The following is an 11590-nucleotide window of genomic DNA, read 5'->3' as shown; positions in this document are numbered from 1 at the left end:
AAAAAAAAAAAAAAAAGTTAAAAAAAAAAGATGTAACCCAGAGCTATTGGGTCCTTGGGAGCCCTTTGACCCAGCCACTGCCTGTCAGACCTTGCCAAGTTAATAGGGGTACCCATGACCTGACTCACATTTGCCCATACAAGAATGGGCAGATGTGGGCAGGGCAGGGCCTCTTAAGGACCGTAGGGAAGAAAGTGCCCAAGACAGGACTAGAAATCTGTTCTTTCCAACAACTCACTCGTGCCACCCACTGAGAACCGGCCTAGAAACTGCGTCAAAGCCTCACCCATTGGGTGCTGTGACCCCCAAAACCGATGACTCCCTTGAGCCTCAGGACTGGGTCTGGGAGGAAGAGCTGAAATAGGAAAATGAAAACTGAGATTTGAGGAAGACACTCCAGCCCCTGCAAATGCCCTCACCTGTGCTACCTCTAAAGGAAAAGCTTGGGTACAGGGTGGGGGTGGGGTGGGGCTCCTGTTAGCAGTCATCTTCTGGCTGCAGTGGTAAAGCCTCCATAAATGTCATGTCCTATCCCGTGACAGACTATCTGGGGTGACCCTTAGAGCTGGCAACAAGAACAAACCCTTCTGTATTCATCTACAAGGTCTCTTGCTCAATGCAGGAAGGATTAGAGGCCCGTCCACTGTGAATACAGCTCAGGGTCTCAGGCTGGCCAGCACCTCATCTCACTAATGCCCAAAAGCCTTCAGCTGGGAACTCACCTTACAGGAGCCAAGGTCCTCAAGAGCCATGGGCACCCCAGATGATTTGTTGGCCAGCACATGTCTGCCACCGCCCACTGTGTGTGCATCAGTGGTCTCATCCCAGGACGAAGGATGTTGGCCTGGGATGCTGGAGGCAGCGACACTGGAGACCTCTGGATGTTTGTAGGTCAGGCTGACATCTGGAAGGAGTCTGGGTGCTGAGGGGACCTTGCAGGGCTGTAGCAGAACGTGTGCCATCAGCACCCTAGGGCCACCACTCCCTAGCCCTTTCCCAAGTGCACTCACCAAGATGGGACTAGATATCTGGACCACGGGGGACCTACTGCTCTGTAAAGGTTTGCCAAAGACCTTTGGATGAGACAGGCACCGTGACACATGCCCTAGGAAGACCACAACAGAGTAAAGAGTCAGAGAGGAGTAGCCAGAGGTCAGCAAAGGTACAGGGCGGAAAAGGTGGCTTCCCTCACCCATTCTATAGACACCACACCACAAGCGCTGCCATTGCTCTACCCAAGACCCTGCAGCTCCCCTCCCAGATGGAAAGCCTGGGAATCAGATGCCACTTGCACAGATTTTAAAAGTGGTTCTAGAAGCTCAGACGATCATTGGCTAGGCCCTTCTCTGTGCCAGGCACACACCAGCTATTGTCTCCACACTACTGACCCTTCTCAGGATCCCTGACCCTGTTCCCACCAACGTATGCACCCTGTAATGTCACAAGCTTACCTGTCTCTGGAGGGGAATGCCTCTTCTCAACCTGCTCATAAGGCACTTTTGAGCCATCGCTTGGAAACCTCATGGGTGGCAAACACAGGCAGAGGCAAAATCAGTATCTGGGGACTGAAGAACAACCTGGCCCCTCACCACCATGAGGTTCAGAACTGCTCACCGAACGTGGATGTAATGGTCATGCCAGCTCTCCCCTTTGGGCACTGGGAAGGCCATTTCTCGAGGCACAGGGTTGACAGGCAACTTTGCACGCCGGGCCTCAGTGACAGTGACAGCTACAATGGTCAGGGCTGTTCTAGATCAAGGGGAGTTTGTCCTATCCCTTCCCATCCCAGACAAGTTGCAAACCCAGGCATCTGCTAGTATACTGTTGGGCCACCAGCTCACCCCAATGCTTTTTCTAGAACTGGGGGCATTGGTGTGTGGCTCTGATCTGCCAGGGGAGGGTTCCAGCCTTCTGACTAGGATTGGGCATGAAGTGTGGGCCTTACCGGGGTCAAAGCACACATCACTGGTGTAGAGGTTTCTGACTAGCAGGCTGGCACATAGCCTGATGCTCTTAAGGTGGCCATAGTGCCGGCTCAGGTAGAACATCAGAATGTCACGCAGGTCCAGCTGCAGGCAGGTCCAGCGGGCATTAGGAGGCGCTACCCCTGCCAGGTCTGTATAACAGGTGCAAGGTCAACACCTATCGTTTTGTTTCCCCATTTCCATAGTTGCAACCCTCTCAGCCCCAGACCCCAGCAGTCCTCAGGGCCACATACAAACCCAACCGGGCCTGTGCCATCCCGTTCTAGGCCTTCAAGCTGTCCCTCCTGAACCAGGTGTCACTACCTCTTCTGGGCGTCTTAGTCTCGAAGACAAAGGGGAACTGAAGCCATGTGGCAGAGGACTTGAACTCCTTAAAGAGGTTGGAGAAAGACACACGGATGACCTGGCCGTCCTGTGAGGCAGAGTGAGGTCATTAGATGGAGATTACGAGGGAATAGGCAGCATCAAACACACAGCCGTCCTTCCAGGCTGAGCACCTCGGTGGACACGTCCAGGTGGATGACAAAGTGCTTGGTAGGCAGGGGCCGGAAAAGCACATACAGGTACCGCCCAGTCAGCCCCAGAGACTGGGTGCTGGTTCGAGGCAGTTGGATGTAGTTGCTGGCAGAGACCGATCCACGGATGCGATACACGGCGCTCTTCAGGACCTTGTCCTACAAAGAGAGAGGAGCTGTGAACAGCGCAAAGCTGGGGGATACTCAAGAGTGCCCACCGGAAGATTTCTCAGGAGCAGGAAGGCCTCCGGCCCGTACCGTCACCACGGCCACATCTCCCTCTTTGCTGGACCGTTTCCACTCATCCACCCTGAAGTGTTTGAATACGTTGAGAAAAGGGTGCTGCCAGGCTGCAGAAGGAACGCCGCCTGACCACCGGTCTTGGGCAGCGCGCCGCGCCCCTTCGCCTCCGCCCGCGGGACGGGCTTCCGCGCGACGAATAGTCAGTGACGCAGGGGGAACCTCGGACCCGGGACTCCCGGGACGCGAGACCAGACGACAACGCGCCAGGCGCGCACCGCTACCGCCAGCCATGGCGCTGCAGCTCGCGCTTCCCGCCTCAGCTGACGTTGTCCTACGCAAGACACGCATCACGGCGCCTAGCAACAGCCACCTGGCAACGTCGCGTCACTTCCGCCAAGGCGACGCACAGAAACTCCCGTGGTTGCGTGGCACCCGGTTGCCTAGCAGCCCCCCTCAACACCCCGCCCTCTTGAATGTTCCCAGGCTTCTCTGGGCTCTCCCTGGCCACTTCCACTGCTGTCGCTTCCTGCTTGGGCCTGTAGCCACGCCCAGCCACCCAGGTCACCGGCAGCTGTGCTACGACGTATGGGTGGTCGCCAACCCTCTTTGAGGCCTCCCATGTTTGAGGGGCTGAACCTTTTTTCCTTTGTGGGAGTAGGAGAGGTTATACTGAGGCCTGACCATATCCACGGTCCACCCAGGCGGGGCCTCATCTCTGCCTTCCAACCCTCTGAAGGCACCTGATCCAGTTACTCTGGGTCTCCCTACTTCAGGAAAACAAGTTACCAGCGCCCACTGAGGCTAGGATGCCAAACAAGCACAGTCAGCACAGGTTCACCGCATACACAAAGACCCCTGAGATATCTTTCACAATATCCCACAGCCAGGCCTACAGACCTGAGAGAGGAGGAGGCAGGACCTGCAGTCTAGGGCTAGGGTCCCGGTCCAGTTCAGTCCCTGTGTAAAAATGTCCTCTAGGACTGGAGGAATGGCTCAGCCAGCTAAGAGCACTGGCTGCTCTTCCGCAGGAGCGGGGTTCAATTCCCAGCACCCACACAGCAGCTCACAACTGTCTAACTCCAGTCCCAGGGGATCTGGTACCTTCAAACAAATGCACACACACAAAAAAAATATTATTTAAGCCGGGTGATGGTGGCGCACGCCTTTAATCCCAGCACTCGGGAGGCAGAGGCAGGCGGATCTCTGTAAGTTCAAGTCCAGCCTGGTCTACAGAGCTAGTTCCAGGACAGGCTCCAAAGCCACAGAGAAACCCTGTCTCGAAAAACCAAAAAAAAATTATTTAAAAAAGTGAGTGAGGGCTGGAGAGATGGCTCAGCGGTTAAGAGCATTGCCTGTTCTTTCAAAGGTCCTGAGTTCAATTCCCAGCAACCACATGGTGGCTCACAGCGATCTGTAATGGGGTCTGGTGCCCTCTTCTAGCCTGCGGGCATAAACGGAGAGAGAACATTGTATACATAATAAATAAATTTAAAAAAATTATTTAAAAAAAAAGTGAGTGAACTCTAAGTGGAGACATGCCCTAGCCTACTCCTTAAGGGTTAATTAACCCTGTGTCAGGAACCTGGCTAGGGAACCACCCCTAGGATTCACCTTACAATAAAGCACTATTTCTTCCTTTTTAGAATCCTTGTGCCCTAGTGCAGTCTGTACCGGCCAAGCCAGTGTGAGGCTTGACCCAGTCTTCCTGAGGCCTCAGTCAGACTCTTAGGGTCTGATTTTGGGGTCTATCAATTGCCAAAAAGAGGTAGTAGAGTCAGATGGGATAGCTTGGGTCTACATACTTCCAAAGTGAGCTGGTCAAGGGCCCCATCACTCTGGTTAAGCCCAGCATGATGGGGCATGCCTTTAATCCCAGCAGTTGTGAGTTCCAGGCCAGCCATCTATATCAAGAATAAAAACAAACAAAACAAAGAAGAGCTGGACAAAGCTGTAACTCTTGCTACTTACTCCCAAGGGTAAAGAGATGGGATTACAAGGGGATGCTGACACCCAGTCTATAATCCCAGCTATTGGGGAGGCAAGAGGATCAAAACTTTTAGACGGGTGGCACATGTCTTTAGATTACATATTGAGACCCTGTTTCACAAAGAAGAAGGAGGAGGAGGAGGAAGAACAAACAAAAAAGCATAGTGGTGGTGGCACACTTTAACCCCACTCGGGAGGCAGAGGCGGTGGATCTCTGTGAGTTCGAGGCCAGCCTGGTCTACAGAGTGAGTTCCAGGATAGGTTCCGAAGCTACAGAGAAACTTGTCTTGAAAAACAAAACAAAACCAAAAAAAGAAAAGAAAAGAAAAAAAAAAGGAAGAGGAAGCAGTAGCGGTAAGCAGAAGGCTGGGAATGTAGGTCACCAGTAGAACACAGACTTCACATGATAAAGCCTGAGTCCAATTCTGAGCATCACAGAGTCTGAGGCTGAGAACGAGAGAAGCAGACACACGACCCAACACACATCCCCCTGGGTTCCCCAGGCACAGACTCTCATGGGCAGTTTTTCAACTTTATTAGCCTGGACTCTTCCCTGCTAGCCCCAGGGGCTGGTCCCTGGGCACAGTAAGCAGGACTGAGGTTAGACAGGTTTTGCCTCTGGCTCTGGCAGCTTGAGACAGCCAAGCCAAAGGAACGACAGGTGCAAAAGTCCAAATGTTGGCACTTCAGGTGTGGCCGGTACCCAGCCAGGCCACAAGGTGGACTAGCGCACCATGGTCCTCTTTGGGCAAAGGGTCCACTATGGCAGCATTCCTTCCTGGACAGGTGTTAGGAACAGTTGGTGATCCTAGCCAGGAACTGTTGTGCCCACCACTCATCCAGGTCAATAGGTACAAAGTCTGTGGGTAGAAGAAAGGCTGGGCAGTGGTGCTGTTTTCTAAGCCGGCCAGTACCTCTGCCCTCCAGCCGACCACAGCTTCTACCATGGATCCCAAGCATAGCACTCGATGGAAAATGGGGGAGTCTGGCCCAAGTCTTCCCTCCCCAACCCGCTAGGGCTAGAACCTGGTGGAGAGGTCGAGATCAGGAGACTTGTGGGGATACAGGGCGTGGGGGAAGGCTCACTCTGCAGCCGGGGATCAGGAGTGTTCTCTGCATACTGCACAGGCCGTGGGCCGCTCTCATCGGCAGGGTCGCCATCCAGCTGTCGCTCTACCTGCTGCCAGGCTGTGGGGGAAGGACAGTTAGAATGAACCAGGCCCCTGGTATCCCTACCACCCCAGAACCTGGTGGCCACCTTGGATGCCAGCCCAGCTTGAGGAATGGACATGACCAGGTAGAAAGCCAAAGAGAAGTCCGGGGGGCTGGAGGGATGGCTTGGTGGTGAAGAGCACTGGCTGCTTTTCCAGAGGTCCTGAGTTCAATTCCCAGCAACCACATGATGGCTCACAACCATCTGTAATGAGATTTGGCGCCCTCTTCTGGAAGCTGAATGTTGTATACACAATAAATAAATAAACAAACAAATAAATCTTAAAAAAAAAAACTGTCTTGTAAAAGAAAAGTCCGGCCCTTGGGCTGCTAAGAGGCAGGCTATAGTGGGGAAGGACAGGGCAGAGCCAGGGCCACACTACTGGGATTCTGTGGCCTGAGCCATACCCCCGGTCCCTTACTACCTTCGGACACAAATCGGACGTTCTCCTCGTGGGCCAGTGTGTAGGTCTCTTGGGCTCCCTCGAGGGATGGAGATGTGGTGAGGGGCCGCCGGCCATTCACTCGATTGAACACAAGCCTCGGCCCTGGACTGTGGGAGGGTAAGAGAGAGATACAGTCGGCACAGCCAGCTCCAGAAACGACTCTGAAGAGTTCAAGAGCAGCTTCAGCACATACCCACTGCACCTGCACAGGCACAGACCCAAACTAGACCCTTCCTTAACCACACAGCAGCTGCCCTTCGCTGCAGACTCTGAGCCTTCTCCAGCTCAGCTCACACCTGTCGCTCTGCACCCAGGGAAGGCTGAGTGACTGTAAGTCAGAAGACACCTCAGCCCTCTATCCAGACCTCTGGCAGGGTCCCACAGAGTACTCCTCCACATTCCCAAACTCCCAGCCAGGCAGGCTTCCAGGGGCGTGGCTCCAACCTCTGCCTAATCAAAACTCTAGCCCATCCTCACCCACCAGGCACAGACACCCCCTTCTTCTAGAGATGCCCCACAGACCCAGTTACTGCAATGACACCCCCACTGTTGGAAAACAAATTGAACAAGGAGGGGTCAGCATTTGCCCTTCCCTCTCCCTGGCTGCCCCCAGGCCCCAGGGAGGTGAGCACAGAATGCTGGGGAGGGCGGTCTCTGAGTGAGAACAACACGACCTTAAGCCTGGCCCACTCCTCAAGGCTAGAAAAAAGGGACAACTTGAGTGAGCTGTCCCCCACATAGCCCTGTGCTGCATTCTACATTTCTACATTCAGGGAGGAGGGGCAGCTGAGCCCAGCCCAGCCATGCAGGCCCAGGTTAGGGCAGGAATGTGCCATCGCAGTTGGCTGGCTGGTGGCAACTGGCCAAGCCCTGTGCTCATGAAGCCTGGGATGGGGCCATGGGGAGAATGGGGCCGCACCTACAGCAGGAGGTGGGAGCCGGAGTCCTGGGCTGCACCCGCCACTCCGCCAGGCACTCGCGGTCCCGGTATGCCTGCTCGCCTTCTTGGGCTCAGGTGGCCCACGCCGCTCTGGGTTCCTCCTCAGGTGAGAGGGGCACTAAAATAAAGAGGAGGTTCTTGAGGGGCACAGGGTCCTGCCAGCCCCAGGGCTGGCAGGGTCTGGCGGCTACAGAAAATCTTAGATGTGCAGGTGGGGACCACAGGGAGGCAGGACTCCTCCTAGACGCATAGGGTACCTGAGCATTTGGTGAACCAGAGGGCATAAAGGCATTCTTAATGGAAGTCCCCCCCTTGCCTGCAACCACCTACACCCCAAAAGGGTTCACACTTGAACGCATGAGGGCTGGACATGTGTACTTTTTACATGTATGTTTTCGTTTTGTTGCAGCAGGGTCTAGACTTACAGAAATGGCCCTAAGTATCAGGACACGGGTAAGCATGGACTACCACGCCTCACTGAGGCTAGGGTGCAGGTAGGTGTGGACCACCACGCCTAGCTGTGGCTTACTCCGATTCTTAAATGAAGGAGATCCCAGCCAGAGGCTGTGAATAGCAAAGGAGCAGGCTGGTGACCCTGGAGCTGCAATGGGGCCCCAGAGGGCAAGGACTACAAACCCAAAGCTAAGCCCTTCCCCGCCCCTGCTTGGAGGCCACAGTTATGTAAGACAAGGCTCTGTAGGGGAAAGTGCACCAGTCCCAGAGTGCACCTGTAACCACTCCTGGGGACACTGACTGCAGTGCCAGGCCGGGGTGCCCTGCAGACCTCTCGTGTACTCTTCTACCCCCTCAAGGTGACCGGCTGGTCACCCATTTTTCAGTCTGGGAAAAGAAACTTCCTGCCTGTGTCACCCAACGAAGAGGATCAATTTCAAGATTTAGCAGTATCTGTCCCCTGCGCTAATAACTTTGCCTCAGCCCCAATTCTCTTCTGCCTAGTGCTCCCTGAACATTCCTCCACCTGCTTCTGGGGGGCAGGTGGTCAATCACATGATCTCATCTGGAGTCTCTCCATCTGTCTCTTGCCAGGAGAAAGACTATGTCAGAGGCCCCCACCTCCTGGCCATCATTATGGGCAACATGCATAATGAGTGGGTTGAAAGATTTGAGATTTTATTACATGCCGGCAGAAGGATGACCAGGGCCTCCCATGTTCTTTCCTTCTAGAGCTGGCCAGAGAGAGAGAGAGAGACAGTAGCTGAGGCTCCCTGGAAGGCAAGACTGGGAAGACGGTGGTGGACAGAGGCAATTTTGATGGCCTTAAGAAGATACAGGGTACTGGGCAGTGGTGGCGCATGCCTTTAATCCCAGCACTCAGGAGGCAGAGGCAGGCGGATCTCTGTGAGTTAGAGGCCAGCCTGGACTACAAGAGCTAGTTCCAGGACAGGAACCAAAAACTACGGAGAAACCCTGTCTCGAAAAATAAAAAAAAAGAAGATACAGGGTTAGATGTGGATTTACTTGTGGAAGCACTATAGGAGCTGGACAGTATCAGGGAGCAGGAAGGGGCAGTTACCCAACAACCTTAGAGGAAATAGAAAGGACACCTTGCCCTGTCTCCTCAGCTCCTGGAGCCCAGAAGTTCTTGGAGTCAATGTCCCTCAGGCTCCAGGGGTTCTGCTGGCAGCTGACGGGTGCCTCCAGGCCTCCATACCAGTTTAGCTTCCTGCTTAGATGAAATAGCCAGTGGGGTGTCCCTTGCAACTTCGAGTGTGGAGAATGTCACTATCTTGTCCTACTCCTGGACACCACGCCTGTCCTCGCTGTCCCTCAACAACGAGGATTTAAAAGGTGGTTCCCCAGATAAGAGATGAGCTGGTCACCAAGGCTACTCCAGCTTCCTGCTCCCTGCTTGGGTGACCACTTTGTGGTCACACCCCTGCACCACCACAGAGTCCTCCCAGAGACTAGGGCAAGGAGGACATAAGCTGTGATCAGGAAGCCCCCAGGCTCATCCTGTCCCCAGGACAGACCTCTGGGTGAGAACTTAACATTCACAATGGAGCAGAGCCACCACTATGCCTCTCTAGCTGGAAGCCCTCACCTCTACCAGAACAGCAAACACAGTCCACACAGGTGTCTCCCACCCGTGGCATCTGAAGCCCAGGAGCTGAGAGAGAAGAGTGGTAGACCCGGGGCGGGGTAGCCTTTAATCCCAGCACTCAGGAGGTAGAGGCAGGTGGATCTCTGTGAGTTGGAGGCCAGCCAGGTCTACAAGAGCTAGTTCCAGGACAGGCTCCAAAGCTACAGAAAAACCCTGTCTCGAAAAAACCAAAAATAAAACAAAACAACAAAAGAGCGGTAGATCCAATCACATGGACCCTCCAGCTGGGTCTAGTCTAACTCTTGGCCTCCTTACAGATTATCCTCAACTTGGGGTCCCTGTGAGAGCCTAGGGTCCTTAGTTGGTCACATGCTACCTATACCAGAATCTTGAGCCCAAAAGCCTACATGCTGCAGAGATCAGGAGCAAAGTCTACCGGCACAGGAAACAGTAAATTAAGCCAAAGAAGTATAAGGTTCAGCCTTGAAGGAGTGGGATCACTTTCAGGTCACAGTAGCTGAAATCCAAAGTAGCCAGGTTTGAGCTTCCCTGGGACCCTGGGCACACTGCTGGTTGGGAAAGTCAGGAAACGTTGGGTCTGACAGGTCCTGGCACCTGCTGAGGAGGAGGGCTCCAGTGCTCCCAGGATGTCAGTTAAGGGCAGGGACTCTGATAAGGCCAGCGGAGGGGGAACATTTTTCTGCAAGGACAGGGCCTGAAGACCTTGAGGGCTAGAGCCTTGGGCAACTTTCCACAACTTTGACCTCGACCGCTTCCCAAGAGGTCCAAGTTAGCGGCCCAAGGTCGCCAGGTCCCTCGGTCTTCGTTACCTGCGATCCTTGACCGGCAGGAAGCCGGCAAGGCCCCACGTGGCCACCAGGGTCCACGCAGGCCAGCTGGCCAGTGGGCCCACGAGTGGCCAGTGAGTCGAAGCGCGCGAGCCGCTTGCGCCCCGCCCCCTGCCCGCCAGGACGCGTGGTCCCCAGCAACCTTCTCCAAGGTCACCCTCGTGCCGGGCGGCCCGCTCACCTTGCCAGGGGCCAGGGTCCCTGAGGCTGCACCGAGGGCTGCTCGCGCGTGTGTAGCGCGGTCGGCGGCAAGGGCTGCCGGCATTTCAGGAGCTCGCCGAGCCTGCTCTCTACCTGCTGCTGCGTGGGACCTGCGGGCCGGGCGGAGGGCGCGTCAGCCGCCGCGGCTCAGCGGTCAGGACGTCCCGCCTGCCCGCCCAACCTGCGCACCTGTGCGGCGCTGCGCGACCAGCTTGCTGGGCCCCTTGGTGATGGTGTACATGGTGCGCCGTACCGCCTGCCCCTGGCAGCGGCTAGATCAGGCAGGCACCCTCCACCAGCGTCACTCTGCGGCTCCTGGGGCACGGCCCCTTTAAGGACGGACGACAGACGGGGAGGGGCGGAGCGACCCATACACGCCCCCTGCCCTTAAAGGAACCGCGCCCACTGGGTAGCCTTTCCAGCCCTTTAGAAAATTGGCCAAGCCACTAGATTTGAGCCAAGCCAGGGGCCTGGTGCACTCACCAACGAGTACGCCAGACTGTAAGCCATCTCCAGATTGGAGCACTGAAGCAAGCAAGCGCGCACGTGTATGTGTGTATCTGTCTGTCTGTGTCTGAGATTCCTGGGGAGGAAGGCTCTTCGAGTAGGGGAGGGGCTTCTGTGTGCTTGGGTTCTTTGAGCTGGAGACCCTGTGCAAACCCTGAAGTCAAGAGTATATTTGAGGCCTCTCAGCCAAGTGCTTGGCTAAGCCTGGATTGATGGGGTCCCCGTTGTCTTGGGTCTGCTTAGACTGGATGGTCTAAAAGGAGAGGTGTGTTTAAGTACATTTGAACTTCTGTGACTTTCTCCAGTGGACAAGAAGGACATCAAGGCTGCCCTGCAGGGAGTCAGGGGAAGACCAGGAGGGTATAGAACTCAGGGGATATCCCATCCTAAAGTACTAACCTCTCTCCTCCAGGTTACGTCCTGAGCCTTCCTGGAGGTGCCCCTTTCCCAACGACTAGGGAAGCTGGAAACCAGATCTCCATCAGGTCTGTGGGGAGAGTCATAGAAAGGTTTTCCAGCATACCTTGATGGAATGAAGAACCAACACCAGCATAGCCGGGCGATGGTGGCGCACGCCTTTAATCCCAGCACTCGGGAGGCAGAGGCAGGTGGATCTCTGTGAGTTCGAGACCAGCCTGGTCTACA

The 11590-nt window shown here is 55.1% G+C and overlaps 2 protein-coding genes across 4 annotated transcripts in view; both read right to left on the bottom strand.

Moving 5' to 3' along the window:
* The window catches only part of Wdr90 (WD repeat domain 90), a 17881-nt gene extending 14847 nt beyond the window's left edge, over positions 1–3034 (bottom strand). Inside the window, exons 1-9 of the mRNA XM_013347001.2 lie at positions 2759–3034; positions 2483–2659; positions 2289–2397; positions 1946–2116; positions 1615–1729; positions 1452–1519; positions 1011–1105; positions 723–941; positions 287–355 (exon numbers count right to left, since the gene is read on the bottom strand). Coding sequence (XP_013202455.1) covers positions 287–355; positions 723–941; positions 1011–1105; positions 1452–1519; positions 1615–1729; positions 1946–2116; positions 2289–2397; positions 2483–2659; positions 2759–3034 — 1299 coding nt within the window. The remainder of the gene's footprint in view (positions 1–286; positions 356–722; positions 942–1010; positions 1106–1451; positions 1520–1614; positions 1730–1945; positions 2117–2288; positions 2398–2482; positions 2660–2758) is intronic.
* A 2184-nt stretch (positions 3035–5218) lies between these two features.
* Positions 5219–10763, bottom strand: Mcrip2 (MAPK regulated corepressor interacting protein 2). 3 transcript variants are annotated; one of them, XM_005349069.2, is made up of 5 exons: positions 10628–10763; positions 10419–10548; positions 6367–6494; positions 5816–5917; positions 5219–5589 (listed from the first exon to the last, which is right to left on the bottom strand). In XM_005349069.2, the coding sequence occupies exons 1-5, from the start codon at positions 10677–10679 to the stop codon at positions 5519–5521; spliced, it is 483 nt and encodes a 160-aa protein (XP_005349126.1). In that variant the 5' UTR covers positions 10680–10763; the 3' UTR covers positions 5219–5518. The 3 variants fall into 3 exon arrangements, 1 of the variants encoding a protein (XP_005349126.1); XR_003377173.1 differs by adding an exon at positions 7307–7445 and having other exon boundaries at positions 5410–5589; positions 10419–10763; XR_003377172.1 differs by adding an exon at positions 7311–7445 and having other exon boundaries at positions 5489–5589; positions 10419–10763.
* Between the last annotated feature and the right edge of the window lie 827 nt (positions 10764–11590).

This window comes from Microtus ochrogaster, chromosome 7, assembly GCF_000317375.1.
Source record: "Microtus ochrogaster isolate Prairie Vole_2 chromosome 7, MicOch1.0, whole genome shotgun sequence".
NCBI classification, from domain to species: Eukaryota; Metazoa; Chordata; class Mammalia; order Rodentia; family Cricetidae; genus Microtus; species Microtus ochrogaster.
Note: the sequence above shows the minus strand (reverse complement) of the source record. Positions and strands in the feature narration are given on the sequence as shown.

Excerpts from the sequence above, each read along its gene's own strand:
- Mcrip2 (XM_005349069.2), bottom strand. The coding sequence starts at position 10,679 with ATGTACACCATCACCAAGGGGCCCAGCAAGCTGGTCGCGCAGCGCCGC. Across the intron at positions 10,549-10,627 it reads GGTCGCGCAGCGCCGCACAG|GTCCCACGCAGCAGCAGGTA; the intron begins GTGCGCAGGTTG and ends CCCGGCCCGCAG. Across the intron at positions 5,590-5,815 it reads TCCTGATCCCCGGCTGCAGA|ACTTTGTACCTATTGACCTG; the intron begins GTGAGCCTTCCC and ends TTCTACCCACAG.